At 39.6% G+C, this 15,550-nt stretch overlaps 2 protein-coding genes across 2 annotated transcripts; one reads left to right on the forward strand and one right to left on the reverse strand.

Moving 5' to 3' along the window:
• Window positions 1-1,476: 1,476 nt before the first annotated feature.
• Window positions 1,477-5,879, forward strand: Galphai (G protein alpha i subunit). The gene is made up of 4 exons (XM_018551748.1): window positions 1,477-1,597; window positions 4,185-4,369; window positions 4,695-4,981; window positions 5,233-5,879. Exons 1-4 carry the CDS (start codon window positions 1,477-1,479, stop codon window positions 5,708-5,710), a joined length of 1,071 nt encoding a protein of 356 aa, XP_018407250.1. The 3' UTR covers window positions 5,711-5,879.
• Window positions 5,880-9,845: 3,966 nt separating this feature from the next.
• Synj (synaptojanin) lies at window positions 9,846-15,187 on the reverse strand. Its single transcript, XM_018551789.1, has 7 exons — window positions 15,061-15,187; window positions 13,714-14,068; window positions 13,409-13,573; window positions 12,037-13,091; window positions 11,336-11,907; window positions 11,021-11,195; window positions 9,846-10,910 (listed from the first exon to the last, which is right to left on the reverse strand). Exons 1-7 carry the CDS (start codon window positions 15,185-15,187, stop codon window positions 9,889-9,891), a joined length of 3,471 nt encoding a protein of 1,156 aa, XP_018407291.1. The 3' UTR covers window positions 9,846-9,888.
• Between the last annotated feature and the right edge of the window lie 363 nt (window positions 15,188-15,550).

A 15,550-nucleotide genomic window follows, 5' to 3' on the forward strand; every position in this document is an offset into this window, starting at 1 on the left:
CGCGGTAATTGAATGTCTATTGGAATTTGAAAACGGAAATAGATATGTATAAGATTTTTAAAATTATAAAACGTTGATAGAAGAGAAAATTTGTATTTAGTTTGTTTAACATAGTTGGTAATGGGAGAACAGAGATAGGATAGTCTTTGTATAATATATTTGCTTCCTCTGTGTATTCTTTTACACTTCTTGCGCTTAGAATAAAATTTTTCCGTTTAAATTTCGAATTAATAAAATTAATAAAAAGAAGATCATGAGAATAAAAATTGATCTAAATAAAAACTAATAACATAGAATAATTCATACAAGATTCAGCAAAGATTCCATCAAATTTGCACTCGAATTCATTCGAGATCGTTTTCGACCAAACGAAAACACAAAGTAAGTCATCCGCTGTTTTAACTCTTCAATTACAAATACAAATACAAACTCTAGCATTTAATCGTCAGAGTCATATAAATCCAATATTAAAACAACAATGACGACATTTGTGCGACGAGCATCGTAAAATTCAAAAGTAATTCAAATCTTCGCGCTTGCGCGTACTAGGGAAAAAGGTTGTAATCGCGACGGGTTTCGAACGTTACGTTCAGAAACGCGCGTGCGCGAGATGCGAGGGCGCATGCGCACTAACCCCGATGCGAGCAGCATCGCGTCCTCCGATTGGCTGGACGGTCCGCGCGACGCAGACCACGACGACGAACGGCGAATCGCGGGCGCGGTCTCGACTGTCTCGAACGACTCGAACGTCTCGAACGCATTATCGGTCGGTGATCGGTGGCTGCACTCGCTCGAAAGTCGACTCGGAGCCCACCACTGTGCCACTGTGCCGCCCAGTGCAAGTAGTACGCCCTATACGGTGTTCCGTTAACGAACGCGGGCGACAAAACGGTCGGATTGTCTCTCTGTCCGCGGCGGCGATCTTTTTCTCGGATCTTGCCCACCCTTGTTCCCCGGACGTCGCCACCGTTTTCGTTCTCGTTCCCCATTCGCGAGGAAGCGCGTTTGTTCCCGTCCGCCGCCGCGGGTACTCGCGGACGCCGGCGCGCCGGGAACGCGACGCCGCGAGAACGCGGCCGCGCAGCTGCGTGTGCGACCGAAAGAGTACGAGCACGCGTGCTCGCGTGTGTGCGTGCGCGCTCGCGCGCGCGAGCGAGTGATTCGGGATCGTCGAGCGCTCTCGCGTCCGTGTATGCGAATGCACAACCGCGTGCGGGCGGTTCCCACACGACGTCGTCCGTGCAACAAGTGTCAGGAGGCGACGGTGTATGGTAGCGGTCTTTAGAACTGTGCGGTGCTAATACGGAATACGTGCGTGCATGGTGCTCCTGGATTAGCGCGCGTCACGGTGGGATTATTGCTCCGTCAACACCCGACGCCGATCACCCCGTCATCATCAACATCGGTCGCACCGTCATTATCGTGTCACGACGACCGTGCTGAGAGGAGACCGTCGTCACCGGCGAGGGCGCGGGGATGGGCTGCGCCGTGAGCACCACCGGTGAGAAGGAGGCCGTCGAGCGGTCCAAGAAGATCGACAAGGACCTCCGCGCTGATGGCGAGCGCGCCGCCGGCGAGGTCAAGCTCCTGCTGCTCGGTAAATGCTCCGACACGATAACCCCGGTTACTCGCCGATTCCTCGGCTACCGACGTCCTCGCGTATCTATAACGCGCGCGCGGAATGTATAAGATATATATATATATATATATATATATATATATATATTACACATATCGAGAGACGGAAATCTCCCGGACGCGAGCCTCCACTCGTCTTTTCCTCTGCTCTCGTCCGTTCCCCAGTTTCTGGTTTCGAGGCTTTCCGGTCCTCAGCTCCAGAAGACTTCGCAAAAGACGACGGCAAAATTTGCATCCCCTGCTTCGACGACGGCGCGCCTATACTCCGATCTCTTTCTTTCCCTTTATTCTTTTTTTCCTCTCTTTCTCTCTGTCTCCTTATCTTTCTCTCTCTTTCTCCGCTCGTTCCTCTTTCCTTCTCCTCGCACATCGTCTTGTCTCGTATCGCGCGTGTATCGCGTATCGGACACACCACGCACCCGCCGAACGCTCCCGAAGGCGCCGCGTAGCCCACGATCCGCAAAATCACGCCTGTTCTTCCTCTTCGCCTTCTTCCTCTCTGAATCACGAACGCTATTAGGAAGAGAATTATTATTATTAGATCTGTCCTATCTAGCGTTTACTCCAAGTTTTCCCTAATTATTGCGATATGTACTCTCTTTCCATTCTGATGATTCCAAGAAAATAGGGCCATAACCAAAAGATATGACTGTTATCAACCGGTTGTAATCAAGAGAAGCCACGACGATCTATCGGTGAGATTACATTTCTTCCAAACCGCGGTAGATCCGCTCGCCTTTCTTCTTGCCTTACGAGACATTTTCCTCTTTCTCCTTCCAGAATCTCGGCGAAATACTTCATCTAATCCAAGAAGCAAAGAATCCTGTGGAAATGAATCACCAAGCTCCGAGCTTCCTCAGCAATTTCCTCCCCGTCTCTCCCTGGAGTCCTATAGTCCTACGAGTCGAACGGAACAGCAACTTGCATGCCAGAGACAAGAAAAAGAGTTGAAACGCAGCGGTTGATACTGCGCCTAATTCAGGCGACGAGACTCCTTTCCTAGAGTCTCGCGACACACGGTGCCTTTTGGTTAACACGCTCTCGATCGCACGAATACAGGCGTCCCTCTTTCTCGCGAAGCGCTTCCCACAGTGGCATGCGTGTGTCACATTTCACGTTCTTTCTACGGCTAAAAAGTAGACGGCCACGAAACTGCGATACACGCCGTAATTTAATCGCGGTCCTATTCTCTCGTCGGCCAAAATCCCCCGCGGTCTGTTCACCGCTGTCCTCTTAAAAAAGAGAAATTGCGTGTTCCCGGAACGGGAGCGTCCTTTTAACAATAGAATTTACAATCGATTGTATGTACACATCCTGCTTTTCGACGTATAGAAAGATTATAGAGATTAATATCACGGAAAGAACGAGTTTGCTGAAATATCTAAACATTCAACTGTAAGATACAGATTGGAAAATAACTTTGTTGGACTGTTAAAACAATTATGTAGGAAACTCAAGCATGATGAGCAATTTTTCAAGAATTTTTTATATTCTAACAATCAGCTTGAACATTCTACATAATTATTTTAATCATCTAACATAATTATTTCTTGATTTGTGTCTAAATTTTTAAATACTTTAACAAAACTGTTCTTTTTATTTAGTGTTTGATCAACGTAATAAGTTCAGACATTTTATTCACTCCGATTGAAGAGCTGGAATTTAAAAATGTATACAAAAAATGATTGTGTCATTCGAATGATTCATTTTTCCGCAAACTGTTCATATTTTCAGTTTGCAAATTGGAATAAACGTTTTCCTCTACACGTCTAATACGCCACGCATAATAATACATTCAATTACGCGAAATTACTTAAATATTTATTATCCGTAGTCGTCAGATATTGGATGTAACTGATCCAATAGTATAATATAAAGATTTAGTATTGTTTAGGATTGCCACACAATGTGTTCAAAAAATTTTGAGATTCTTGACCGACATCGCGCAATGTGGAATAGCGGATGTAGAACGCATGCAACGTTACGGGAAACTTGAATCATCGGCCGCGTGTGAATCATGAGATTACGTCTCTCTGAGATCGCGTAGAATTATCTTCGTCTCGCTTATAGGAAAAAAACATTACTCTTCCTGGAAGGGGAAAACGAGTACTAATCTTTGCGATAACTGCAGCGGGACTGATCGTTGATCGGACGAACTCGTCGGCAAAGACACCGATGATTAATCGACTAATTGGATTGATTACATATCTGGCAATGTGCCAATTGTGAAGGATTTTGCATAGACTCGCATTGATTCAAAAATAGCCTGCGAGTCGTTACGATAAATGAATCGCGGCGTTAACAATGCACGGCGTGAAAGCGATTTTAATTATGTCAAGGGAGACTCGCGAATTTCTCGATCACATAGTCGATACTGCATTTAAGTTCGATATTGTCTAGTGTAATAATATTTAGTGTAATATATTTGATAGAATATGTGTTTTCAATATAATTACATATATGATCGTTCTGAATGTATTTATTAAATGATTCTTATTGTTTTACGTATTATATATAATATATACGTATACATGTATAAATTCAAGGTGCTGGAGAATCCGGCAAATCCACGATAGTAAAGCAAATGAAAATAATTCACGAGACCGGCTACAGTAAAGAGGAATGCGAGCGATACACCCCTGTGGTATACAGCAACACGATACAAAGTCTAATGACGATAATCAGGGCCATGGGGGACCTTAGAATCGACTTTGCTGAGCCTAGCAAAGCGGTAAGTTTGCGCAGCTTTCTGTTAGATCGTTGCGAAGTATTCGTCGTTTTTAAGAAAAGTTAATTGCGACAATTCGAGTTCTTTTTTCATCAAGGTAGTCGTTGTTATTTTCAATACATTTTTTTCATTTAGGAAATATAGCTTTCTTTTTAATTTTACTTAAAAGAATAATTTTTCAGGAAGAATAACTTTATTTACGAAATTTATGGTAGACGACAAATCTTTTACGTCAGTCTATGATATTACGTACATTATTAACTGCACTTCGTTAACTTTCTCGTGCCCCACTGGCACATTAGATAATCGGCCTTGTTTTGCGTTGTAGGATATAGCGCGACAATTTTTCACCCTAGCATCGGCGGCGGAGGAGGGCGAGCTGACCGGGGAACTAGTGCTATTAATGAAGCGATTATGGCAGGACCCGGGACTGCAGCTCTGTTTCTCGCGTAGCAGGGAATACCAGCTCAACGACTCGGCAGCGTACTACCTTAACGCACTTGACCGCATAACGCAACATAATTATATCCCGACACAGCAAGATGTGCTGCGAACGCGCGTCAAAACCACCGGAATCGTGGAGACACATTTTTCTTTCAAGGGCTTACACTTTAAGTATGTTGCCTATCTCATTATCTAAAGATATTTAATTTTAAACAAATTATAAATAATCTCAATCATTGAACAAATTATTCCGAAATATACATTATAAGAAATTTTTACGAAAGATTTATTTTAATATATACACATAAAATTATTGTCTATGTAAAAATAAGCATATATAATTCGTCAAAACAAAATGGTTTTATATAAAAAATATTTTATTATATCTCCAAAAAATTCAAGATATAATATATTATTTGCAGAATGTTTGATGTTGGCGGTCAACGGTCTGAAAGAAAGAAATGGATACATTGTTTCGAAGGCGTCACTGCGATCATCTTCTGTGTTGCTCTAAGCGGCTATGACCTGGTATTAGCGGAAGATGAGGAGATGAATCGCATGATAGAGTCAATGAAACTGTTCGACTCGATTTGCAATAGCAAATGGTTTGTCGAAACGTCGATCATACTGTTCCTGAATAAAAAAGACCTGTTTGAAGAGAAGATCACCAGGAGCCCGCTCACTATCTGTTTCCCAGAATATAAGGGCGCCAACACCTATGAGGAGTGTGCCTCTTACATCCAGATGAAATTCGAAAATCTGAACAAGAGGAAGGATCAGAAACAGATTTACACGCACTTTACGTGCGCAACAGACACGTCCAATATACAGTTTGTGTTCGACGCCGTGACCGACGTAATAATCAAGAACAACTTGAGTAATTGCGGATTACTGAGCTAAACATTCCAATACTCGATCAGTAAATCGAAAGAAAGGATATATCTTAATACGTTGACGACTCGTTAATCTTCGCAAATGCATTAAAGAATGACGAAGAGACTGATCGAAAGTTTTAAGAGTATGTATCCGTAAATATATATTATGCGAGGATTTTATTTACACACATACATTAGGCTCTTGAAATATTTTATCGCGGTATAAACTACTCGATTCTATAGTCTTTAATAAAATATTTTTTGTAAAAACTGCGTAAATTTATCCGCATTTCTAGTATGAGTGTGTTACTCCTTAACTTATTAATTTTACATTCGGTGATTAGACAATGAAGTATTCTCAAATTACGAACAAAGTATTCAATATTGGGGAGTCAAATTAATATTTCAGTCTGATGACTGAAGCATTTCGCATTGTCGCCAAGAATGGTTTTTGCGCACTGTTTATAAAGGAATAATTATTTTTGGGAAATTAATTAACATATATATTGATCTGATTAAATAGATTATATTTTTAAAAGGATATTTAAAGTTTCTTATTGTTGCGTTAATCTCTTTTTGAGTTTGTAAATTTTCATTATTGAAAGATGAAAGCAATACTTTCTGGGCAGTGTGCGGAAGAAAAAAGAAAAAAATTCGAGGCGATAATGTTAAATATATAAAACGTATCGTTTACACATACTCCCGATTAAGAAGATCAGAAACGTTGCTTTGTTTCTGCTCTCTAAATGTAATTTAACTATACTAACCTAGATAGCTATTAATTTAGTGATATTTCCTTGTATATAATTTATTAAGCTAAAAGTGATTATGTATTAAGTAAAAACATATTTCTGCTCATATCTACCTGCATTATAATGACAAATAGAAATTCAATATCTTGATGGACATCGAACACAGCTTTCTGTGCATCTTTTTTACAGTATATATTTATCAATTTGAGAGAAAAATTTTGTACAAGCTTTATATATATATATATATATATACAGGGTGTCCCATTACACGTATTAATAAGTAATAAAACCGAGGGATATTGTTTTCATTCCTCGATTCGCCAAACAGACGTAACGACAATGTTAGCATTAGTATACAAGACAAATCGAAATCAAATTTCTTTATATATATACACAGTTTAGATCAATAAATGAAATTTCTTCTTTTTTAAAAGTCGACGCTTTCTCCGTTCCCGACTGATCTCTTTATTAGACCATTCAATACATATATACATGTCCAATGTTTTACATCTTGTACATACAAGTAAGGCTCGATCTAACTGATAAAACGCATGAACTGTGCACGCAAGCGTGAAGAAATGCGTGTTGCCAAGGTGCAGGACGAAACTCGTATTGTACATGTAATATAAGTGTACATCGGAAACAATTTTCTCTTATATTGGCTATACATTTTATTATACTAATTTACACATATGTATACGTCCATTTTCCCGCGCCGATTAGAGCCACCTTTACTTAACTGAGCTGCAAGTGATAAAAATTAAGATATTAAATAGGAATATGTACAATTTATAATGGGTATTTTCCAGCAAAGGTAATACACTGTTCGCTGGGTCGTTAAAATATTTTTTAAAACGGATCAAATTCTAATCTTAGTTTCTGATAATATTATCACAATTTACAGATTTTTATTTTTGTTGCTAGTCATTTACGTGTTAATATAATAATAAAACCCACAATACAATGCATCAGCTAGTACAAATGTGGCATTTTATATCGAATAATTTTGTTTTATTTTTTAGTAAAAAGAGAAAGAAAATTAAAGAAATTTAAAGAAAAAATTTCAAAAGTTGTAGAATTATAAATATTAAAAACAAACAGAGTTATATTACATGTTAAGGCGAGTGATGGAAATTATCAATATTATAAGTAAGGAATTTTTTTCGAACTGATTGTGAAGAGAATTAAAAATGTTTTTACAGAATTGATAGCGTCCTCCTGAGGTTTATCCCATGTATTTTCGTTAAAATGTTTTTTCGTTATTTAAAAGCACTTAGTATAATATAATATTAATATACTCATCTGCAAAAGATAATTCATAATATCTTATATCTTGTGATGTAATGTGACAACGACTGTGTTCCAATTACGCTCACAACGTGGAGTCATTTTATCCTTGTTGTCTAACAAATGTTAAACAAGGAAAAACGATGCTTGTGAGCTTGCGAACGTTAAATGAAACGTAGCCAACACAGCGACGCACAAGATATATACATATATTTTATATTTATATATATATATAGTATAAAAGTCGATATGGAATATATTTTTTTGCAAATGAGTATATTGTTATTTTGTGGATGAGTTTATCATTATACTCTATTCTCAGTCAGAAAACGAGTCATGTAAAGGATTACGAAATCTTCATCATTGAAAGGTTGCAAAAAACGATTTCAAAAGAATATACGTAGGATAAACCTAGCTAGGATTGAGCCTGGGATTTGAGTCGACTGCTTTTACGCAGAGCAACTTCTTATCCTGATATATGATGACAGAATAATACTGTGTTCAACATGAAATGTTTTAACTGTAACAATGTAGTACTCGACGACGTAAATATCTAAGTACAAAGCTCACAAAATAAGAAATTATGTATTTTTTGCAAGTGAGTATATAATAATAGGTCTGTTCGCGTGTTGGATGTATTTTTTGCACTTGGCATCTTCACTCTTTCTTTTTTCAATATCCGAATATATGTATATCTATCTCTCCTTTTAAGGAATTTCAAGCAACGCAAACAGACTTAATATTTATTATTAATTATAATAACATGACAGTATGACATTGTGTTTAACCTGTTGGAAAACACTCATAAATTAACGTTTTGGCTGCCATATCATACGTATTTCTTGTGAATTATGACGCTTACGTAATGACTTTATTCCTCATTTAATTTATATTCGTTATTCACTCCATAAGTAATGTGACAGTCAAAATCGTAGAACATTTGTATCATGCAGAATAGGAAACATGATCCTCTGGAGAATAAAAATTGCGAGGATTTTGAAAAGAAATATAGGTGGGCATTGGACCCGTTGGGACGGACGTTCTAGAAATTTTGATGGAATGCAAAATATAGGAACTTTAAAATTAGAAAAAAAAAGATATAAACGAAACGTAATTACAGGGTGACCTTAAATTAATTGAATTAGCCGCTTTCTGCATCGCTTTCTGCAAGAAAGGGAAAATTCAAATGGGCAAGATACCTTACCTTACATCTGTGAGAATACTGTTGTGTTTGAGTGTACCCTTTTTCTTCTGTTACATCATGCTACACACGATTAATTGTAAAATTAAATTTGTTCGGAGTCTAATGCCCATTTTCACCAATGTAGATTAACTTTAATCTCGGTTCAATTTGCTCTTCGTCTTTTTCTAGTTCTAAAAATTAGAAAAAGATGAACAGTAAGTTCATCTTTTTAAACCGAGATTAAAGTTAATCTACATTGGTGGAAACGGGCATTAGTTATATATTTTTTGGTAGTTTTTACGCTACTAAGATACCGCGAAGACTCCTAAACCTTAAAAGTGATTCTAACATTGAGAATTAACACTTTAAGTTATTAATCTATAATACAAGCAGTAACAACTATAACATTATTACTGCAAGTATTTCGCTGTTTAAACTCTGATGATTATATTAACGTGTTCGTGATATATCCAATTTTACAACGATTTCAACGGGTTTTGAATATACATTTTTTAAATTGTGTCAACAATTATAAATCAATTGAATCTTCGAAACAATAGCCGTTTACGCCACTTTAAACATTCGGTGCGAAACAATGATTTCTCGTATAATTACGAGAACAGATTAACACGATTATATTACCATCAATATATGGAAATACAAAATACAGTGTTCGATAAGCTCAAGAATAATCTAAGAGTACAAATTTACAATTAATTATGCTCGCGATCAGAGATCGAAATGACTTGTAATTACTTCCGACTCGCGATGACCACCGATCGCTTTCAGAGTAATTACTTAACAAATTCGGGATTCTTAGCTACGCTACGCGGATCAGTAACTCAGTTTGGAAGTGGAGACTCGCCGACTACTGTCGTCTCGTCGTTTAATCTCATAAATAATCACACATATTAAATTAATGCTAAGCGTACCGGAAGTCTGGCTAACAGGATATGCATCCTATCTACTCTTTCGTCTCTTTTAGTGAGGATTTCTGGCCGGAATGGGCGGCCCACCGGTGGTTCTTGCTGGAACGGGTGGTGGAGCGTTCGACGGGGGTAGACTCGGTGGTGGGTGCTGCGGAGGTGGCGGAGCTTGTCTATGCGGCAACGGAGGAGGTACCGAGCTGGGCGGTGGTCTGCTCAGTGATTCCTGAGGACCATCCATACGTGGTAACGGCGGCGGTGGCCGATTTGGTACAGGGTAACTGGGCGATCCGTCAAGTATTTCCTCGTATATGGCCGAATCCGGCGAAAGTCTCTCGTCTTGTTGATCATCCTCCATCACATCCGCAATTGGTGGCGTCACCGGGCGCGCGAATTGATTGGGAATCACGCTGAAGACACCCGCTCGTGGTATTTGCTTCCGCTCGTGAACGGGACTTTTCGGTGGCTGGGAAGGTCGGCCTGGTGGTGCTGGTCTTGGGGGTGGGATTACACCATTCGGACTGCCTCTGCTGGGAGACGGCCGATCGGAAATCTCTAATTGTTCCAATCGTTGCATGGGACTTCTCAATGGCGAGTCCGCCGTGAACTGAGCGATCGTAGTGTTGCTGCAGATCTCGATCTCTTTCTCGATTTGTTGTACCCAGTCAGGCGATTTCAGAGACAATTTCAATGTTTGACCACACACCTGGGTCATGCCCTTCTTCGCCGCAGCGAGGGCGCACTGACCATCTCTGAATGTCACCCAGATAGTCTCACCGACATAACGTACTAGAATTGCCTCGCCAATGTGAGATAGGTCTTGTATCAACGCGAACATAAGATTATTATCAAACACGCTGTCCATATCCTCGATATCCTCCACCGCCTTGACTATTATCGTGCCATCGGGAGGACCCAGATCTTGTATCACTTCCTTGAACACGCACTCGCGTTTCTCGGGATCGACACAGTGCACGTCTATATCGATCGTTGCAATTACCGGTCGATGATCACTTTGCTTCAATTCTGCCCTGCCATAATAAGCCAACTTTCCTGGATTCCAATCTGTAGGCGAATCTGCAATATACATTTAAATTGATACAGAAATACAATTATATTCACATTTTTTTTATATTTACATATATATCTTATATAATTAAATGATCATATGACAGAAAAAAACCAACCAATATCAGGTATTTGCTTTCTGCGCTTCCAAAGAACTCTGTCTGTCCATGCGGGTTGACGACACTTCTCGCTGGTGTCATAATCATCCGAAAACAAATCATATTTGTACGTGGGAGCGAAAGTAATGGATCCTTCCTGGAAGTTCTTAAACACGTTGCCCTGTTCTTGTTGAACCTTGAAATTAAAACAATCATAAAAGATATACTATTAGCAATTAAACTTTTAATATTATAATGATTTGTTTATTTTGTTCTATATAACTCGTTAACAAATAAAAGAAACGTAAATTTCTGATCAATAATATGGTATAGTACCCTCAATTGGTCGTATTGCAATATCTGATCCAATTCATTTTGCTTGATCAATTCCTTCATCTCATCCTTGTCCATGTCGACTCTATAATTGAAGTCACCACACCAAAACACATAATCGTGAGTGTTAAGCGTTCTACCCATGGGAAATGTTATCTTCCTTGTAATCTCGGCATAGTCAGCGTTACGTTCATTCACTTGGGACTGACCAGCAGCGAAATGCGCGCATACGAAACAGAAGGACGTGGAGTATAGCACGCATCTAATCGCTGCAGCGCCTTTGTTCCCGGTAGCGCCTCCTAATCCCGTTTTCACACAATCCACTGCCACGTCGCGCAGATACGGTGCGTGTACAGGTCGTATAAATAAGTACAGGCAAACGCCTACCAGCTGCTGATATGTCACGAGAACGTATTCCGTGTCCTTGCATAGCACCTTCTGCAGTTCCTCGGCCCAAGCCTTGGCGTTATCCGAACTGGCGGCCATAATATTACTGGCATTCAAGTCAACGATCTCCTCGAATCCTATCGCAAATATATCTACAGGAACATTGTCTTCCTGTAGGGATACCAAAACTGAAAAGAGATACAAAGATTATAGATTATAAACAGAAATATCTTTCACGTTATATAGAGTCATTACAAAATATTTTCTTCTGTTTTATACACTTTATGATTTAGTGTTTTTAGAAAGAAGACACTTACACGAAGATCTGTTTGGTCCATCGAATAACCAATCGGCCAGAGATACATCCTTATAAACTACACTTCTAAAATGTCTGCCTCCGTTAACGTTATAAGTACCGACGCTCACTCTGAGATTCATTGTATTCACATACTCGTTATAACGCTTGCACATTTCTCGCAAAAGATTTGGTGCGGCATGTAACATGTTGGATGGCAACAATAAACGTGCTCTGTCAGCTAGTTCTGTATTTAACGTTGAACCTAATAATAAGATATCGATCGCCTCCTGCTTGTTAGAATCCAGTAAATTATTTTGTATCGTTCTAGCTGCTGATCTCGCGCCGTCCATCAATTTAGAACTACCCTGGATGGCACCAGTACCCGCGTATATCTTGCTGACCTCGTTACCATTATTGATCCACATCTGACGAAACACTTCCTCAAATCTCGAAACCATCTGCTGCTTTTCCATCAGTTTTAACAAACCCATCTGTTTGGCAAGCATCTCAAGCGCGAAAAACGTTTGTACACAGTTTGTTCTGTCCAAACAGTCCAGACAATTCGTCCTGATTGTGCCAGTTTGTTCGAGAATTACGGTATTACCGACAGCATAAAACAGCGAAAACGACTCCAGGTACTTTTCGACCTTTGCCTTTAGCTTCGACAGATTTTTCATGTTTCCGCCGCGACACTCCTGATGATAATCAAACAGGATGTGCGGCACGTCTTTGTGTTCTGACATATTATGATGGGTTTGAAACAACTGACTCAACATCGCTTCTCCTTCTTTGCTGCCAATCAAACTGGAACCAAGAAGATTGACGATGACTTGTTGACCATACCGCTTTTTGATCATGTCTAAATGCCTGTCAAAGGCGGGCGCGGAAGTCTCGAAGCCGCGTGAAATTTTCACTTTGTGGGAACCGACTTGTATACCAGGTTGTTCCCAGAACAGAGACACCGAACCCCTCGTCTGAACATAAGACGTCACTTCGTTGTCTATATAGATCACCTGTTCTGTTTCCACGAAATTCGCCACATGTCCATCATCGTTAGTTCCTCTAACATTAAATCTAGACAAAAGATCATGTTCTTATATAGAAGTTTAATAATGATTTCAGCAGAAGTTTTTAATGGAAATTTTCAACTGAAGTTTATAGTTTAATCAAGCCACATGTTTCAATAAATTTTTGTTTTACATATATGCGATATGGATTAGTTATCTTATATGTTATATATGTTGTGCAAGATATATACCTTTTATCAAACACTGTGATAATTCTTAATACCATATATTGTGAGGAAAAAAGGCTACGAGTAGTTATTAGTTTTTTTTAAATTAATCTTATTAGCTTTTGTGAGCACTGAACTGATTAAAAAATTATCTTACCTAGTGCCAGCACGTTCGCAACTTAATCTAGACATAAGCACCGCTCGAGCTTGTCTGTGTCCAACATAGACGGTTCTAATCTCCACACTACCACACATTGCTTTCAATAACCATTGACTCGTATCTACGCCGTATCTCAATAGATGGATGTGCAACATTCGATTCCTAATTAATAAAATTATACATTTTTTGGTCTGTGTATCTTTAACAAGTAAGTACTAAAATATAATGTTTGTTTGAACTTATAACTTTCTATTATAAAAGTTCATGTTGTAAAGAAGTGACTTACAAAACAGTATACTGACCAGAAGAATCTATTATCCGTAGTCGTAGATTTGCATCTTCTCTGAGCGCTCAACGTAATATCGAGCGACTTCTGTCCAGCAGACCAGGAGAAATAAAACGTTCCAGAATTCAGGACCTTCCTGACCTCGGACACGCGATCCTCCATTCCTTGACTGTAGAACAGAGGTACAAAACTCGACTGAGTTATTCGAAATACCTCCGATTCGCCGATCTTTCCAACGGAAAAGCATCCGGTAACAAGAACGAGGTACAACAGAGTGTTCTCGCCTGCATTCAGCTGCAGAACGCCCAGACATCCGTACGCGTCCAACAATTTAGTATATTTTGGTTTTAGGAACTCGTACTCCTCGGCGGCTGTAAATTTATGAGAATCTTCAGTTGTCAAATTGTACTCTACAAAATATTCATTACAATGTTGGTGTGAATACTAACATTGATAAGATATGGATTTAACACTATAAGTTTTAAATTCACACCATCCCAAGGAATACATCAAGTCAAGAGACAGTTAAAATGACTTTATTTTGATGTCATAAAAATAAAAAATATGACCTTTAATTACAAAATTTGACTGTCTATTAATGTTAGGAAATAAAATAAAGTCATTTTAACTGTCATTGTGATTTTTTGTTGACTTTACACGTGCCTTGGAATGATGTTTAGATATTAACAGCAGAGATTTTAAATTCATATATATGTTGGTGTTTATAATATTTACATGATAAAAATTATACAGACATCGCATAGTGTTAAATCTATATTGATATTTTTTGGAGTATAACAATAAATACTATTGTTACATACGACTGTCATAAAAACAACGTTTTAAAAGACAGTTGAACATGGAAATTAGAACAGGTTTTTCAATAAAAAAAATGTGTTCGTACAGCACAGACTTCAAAGGGACATCCTGAAGACGTTCAGAAAATCTTACCGTCCTAAGGATATTCTATACAGACTAAGAATGTCTCTTGCATAAAGTGTGCTCTATGGACTTCTACAAAAATATTTTTAAAAAAAACGTACAGCAACGAGTTGCGGTTCACGGTTCAAGATTACAATCGTGATGCCAGAATCAAGAAGTTATAGAGCGGAACGGCGAACGCCAAGCTCCGGTTCACATTTTAGCAACAGCGTGCAGCTGTCATAACGTTAATCCGATTGCTCTTATATATCTTACTTGCGACTCTCTTCTCGCTCGCGAAACGCGTGTCTGCTTGATTTTAAATGTAGGAGGTGTAGGAGGATGCGGGATAAGGTTGAACAGGTTGGCCGCGCACGGCCTCGCCGGTGTTGCGTCCGCAAGTAGGATCATCTCTCCGTTTGGCTTTCGGCCGGTTACTTACAAAGGACCGCGATTGCCTGCGATTCGAAGAGCAGCGTCTCCTTGCGGCCCCGCTGTTCGAGTATGACCGAGTGCGGCTTGGGAGAATCTAGCTTCTCGTAGACGCGGAAACTCTTGCCCATCGCCATTGTTGCACGGTCGTGTTTCTCTGATTGCGGCGACGAATACGGCGACGACGATGATGCTCCACGTAGCCGCGACAGATTACGCCTGTCACAACACGTCGCACCGCAACGAACGGACTACGAAACAACGTTCTCACCGTGACTGGCGCGGCGACTGAAAACCACCGCTGTCAACCGTCGCCGTCATCGACGATGCGCCAACGAAGATCCGCCAGCTCTACGCAGACAGCGTGTAGCGGAAAATCCGCTCGACGCCCCCTCAGGAGATTCTATAGCTGCAGGATCGCATTGTTATGACTGATGTCCAAAAGAGATTAAAACAATTGTTTTTGAGCTGGATCTGTCAATTTGACTGCTGATTGTTGA

The sequence above is a fragment of the Cyphomyrmex costatus genome, unplaced genomic scaffold (genome assembly GCF_001594065.2).
Source record: "Cyphomyrmex costatus isolate MS0001 unplaced genomic scaffold, Ccosl1.0 scaffold146, whole genome shotgun sequence".
In the NCBI taxonomy this organism is placed as follows: Eukaryota; Metazoa; Arthropoda; class Insecta; order Hymenoptera; family Formicidae; genus Cyphomyrmex; species Cyphomyrmex costatus.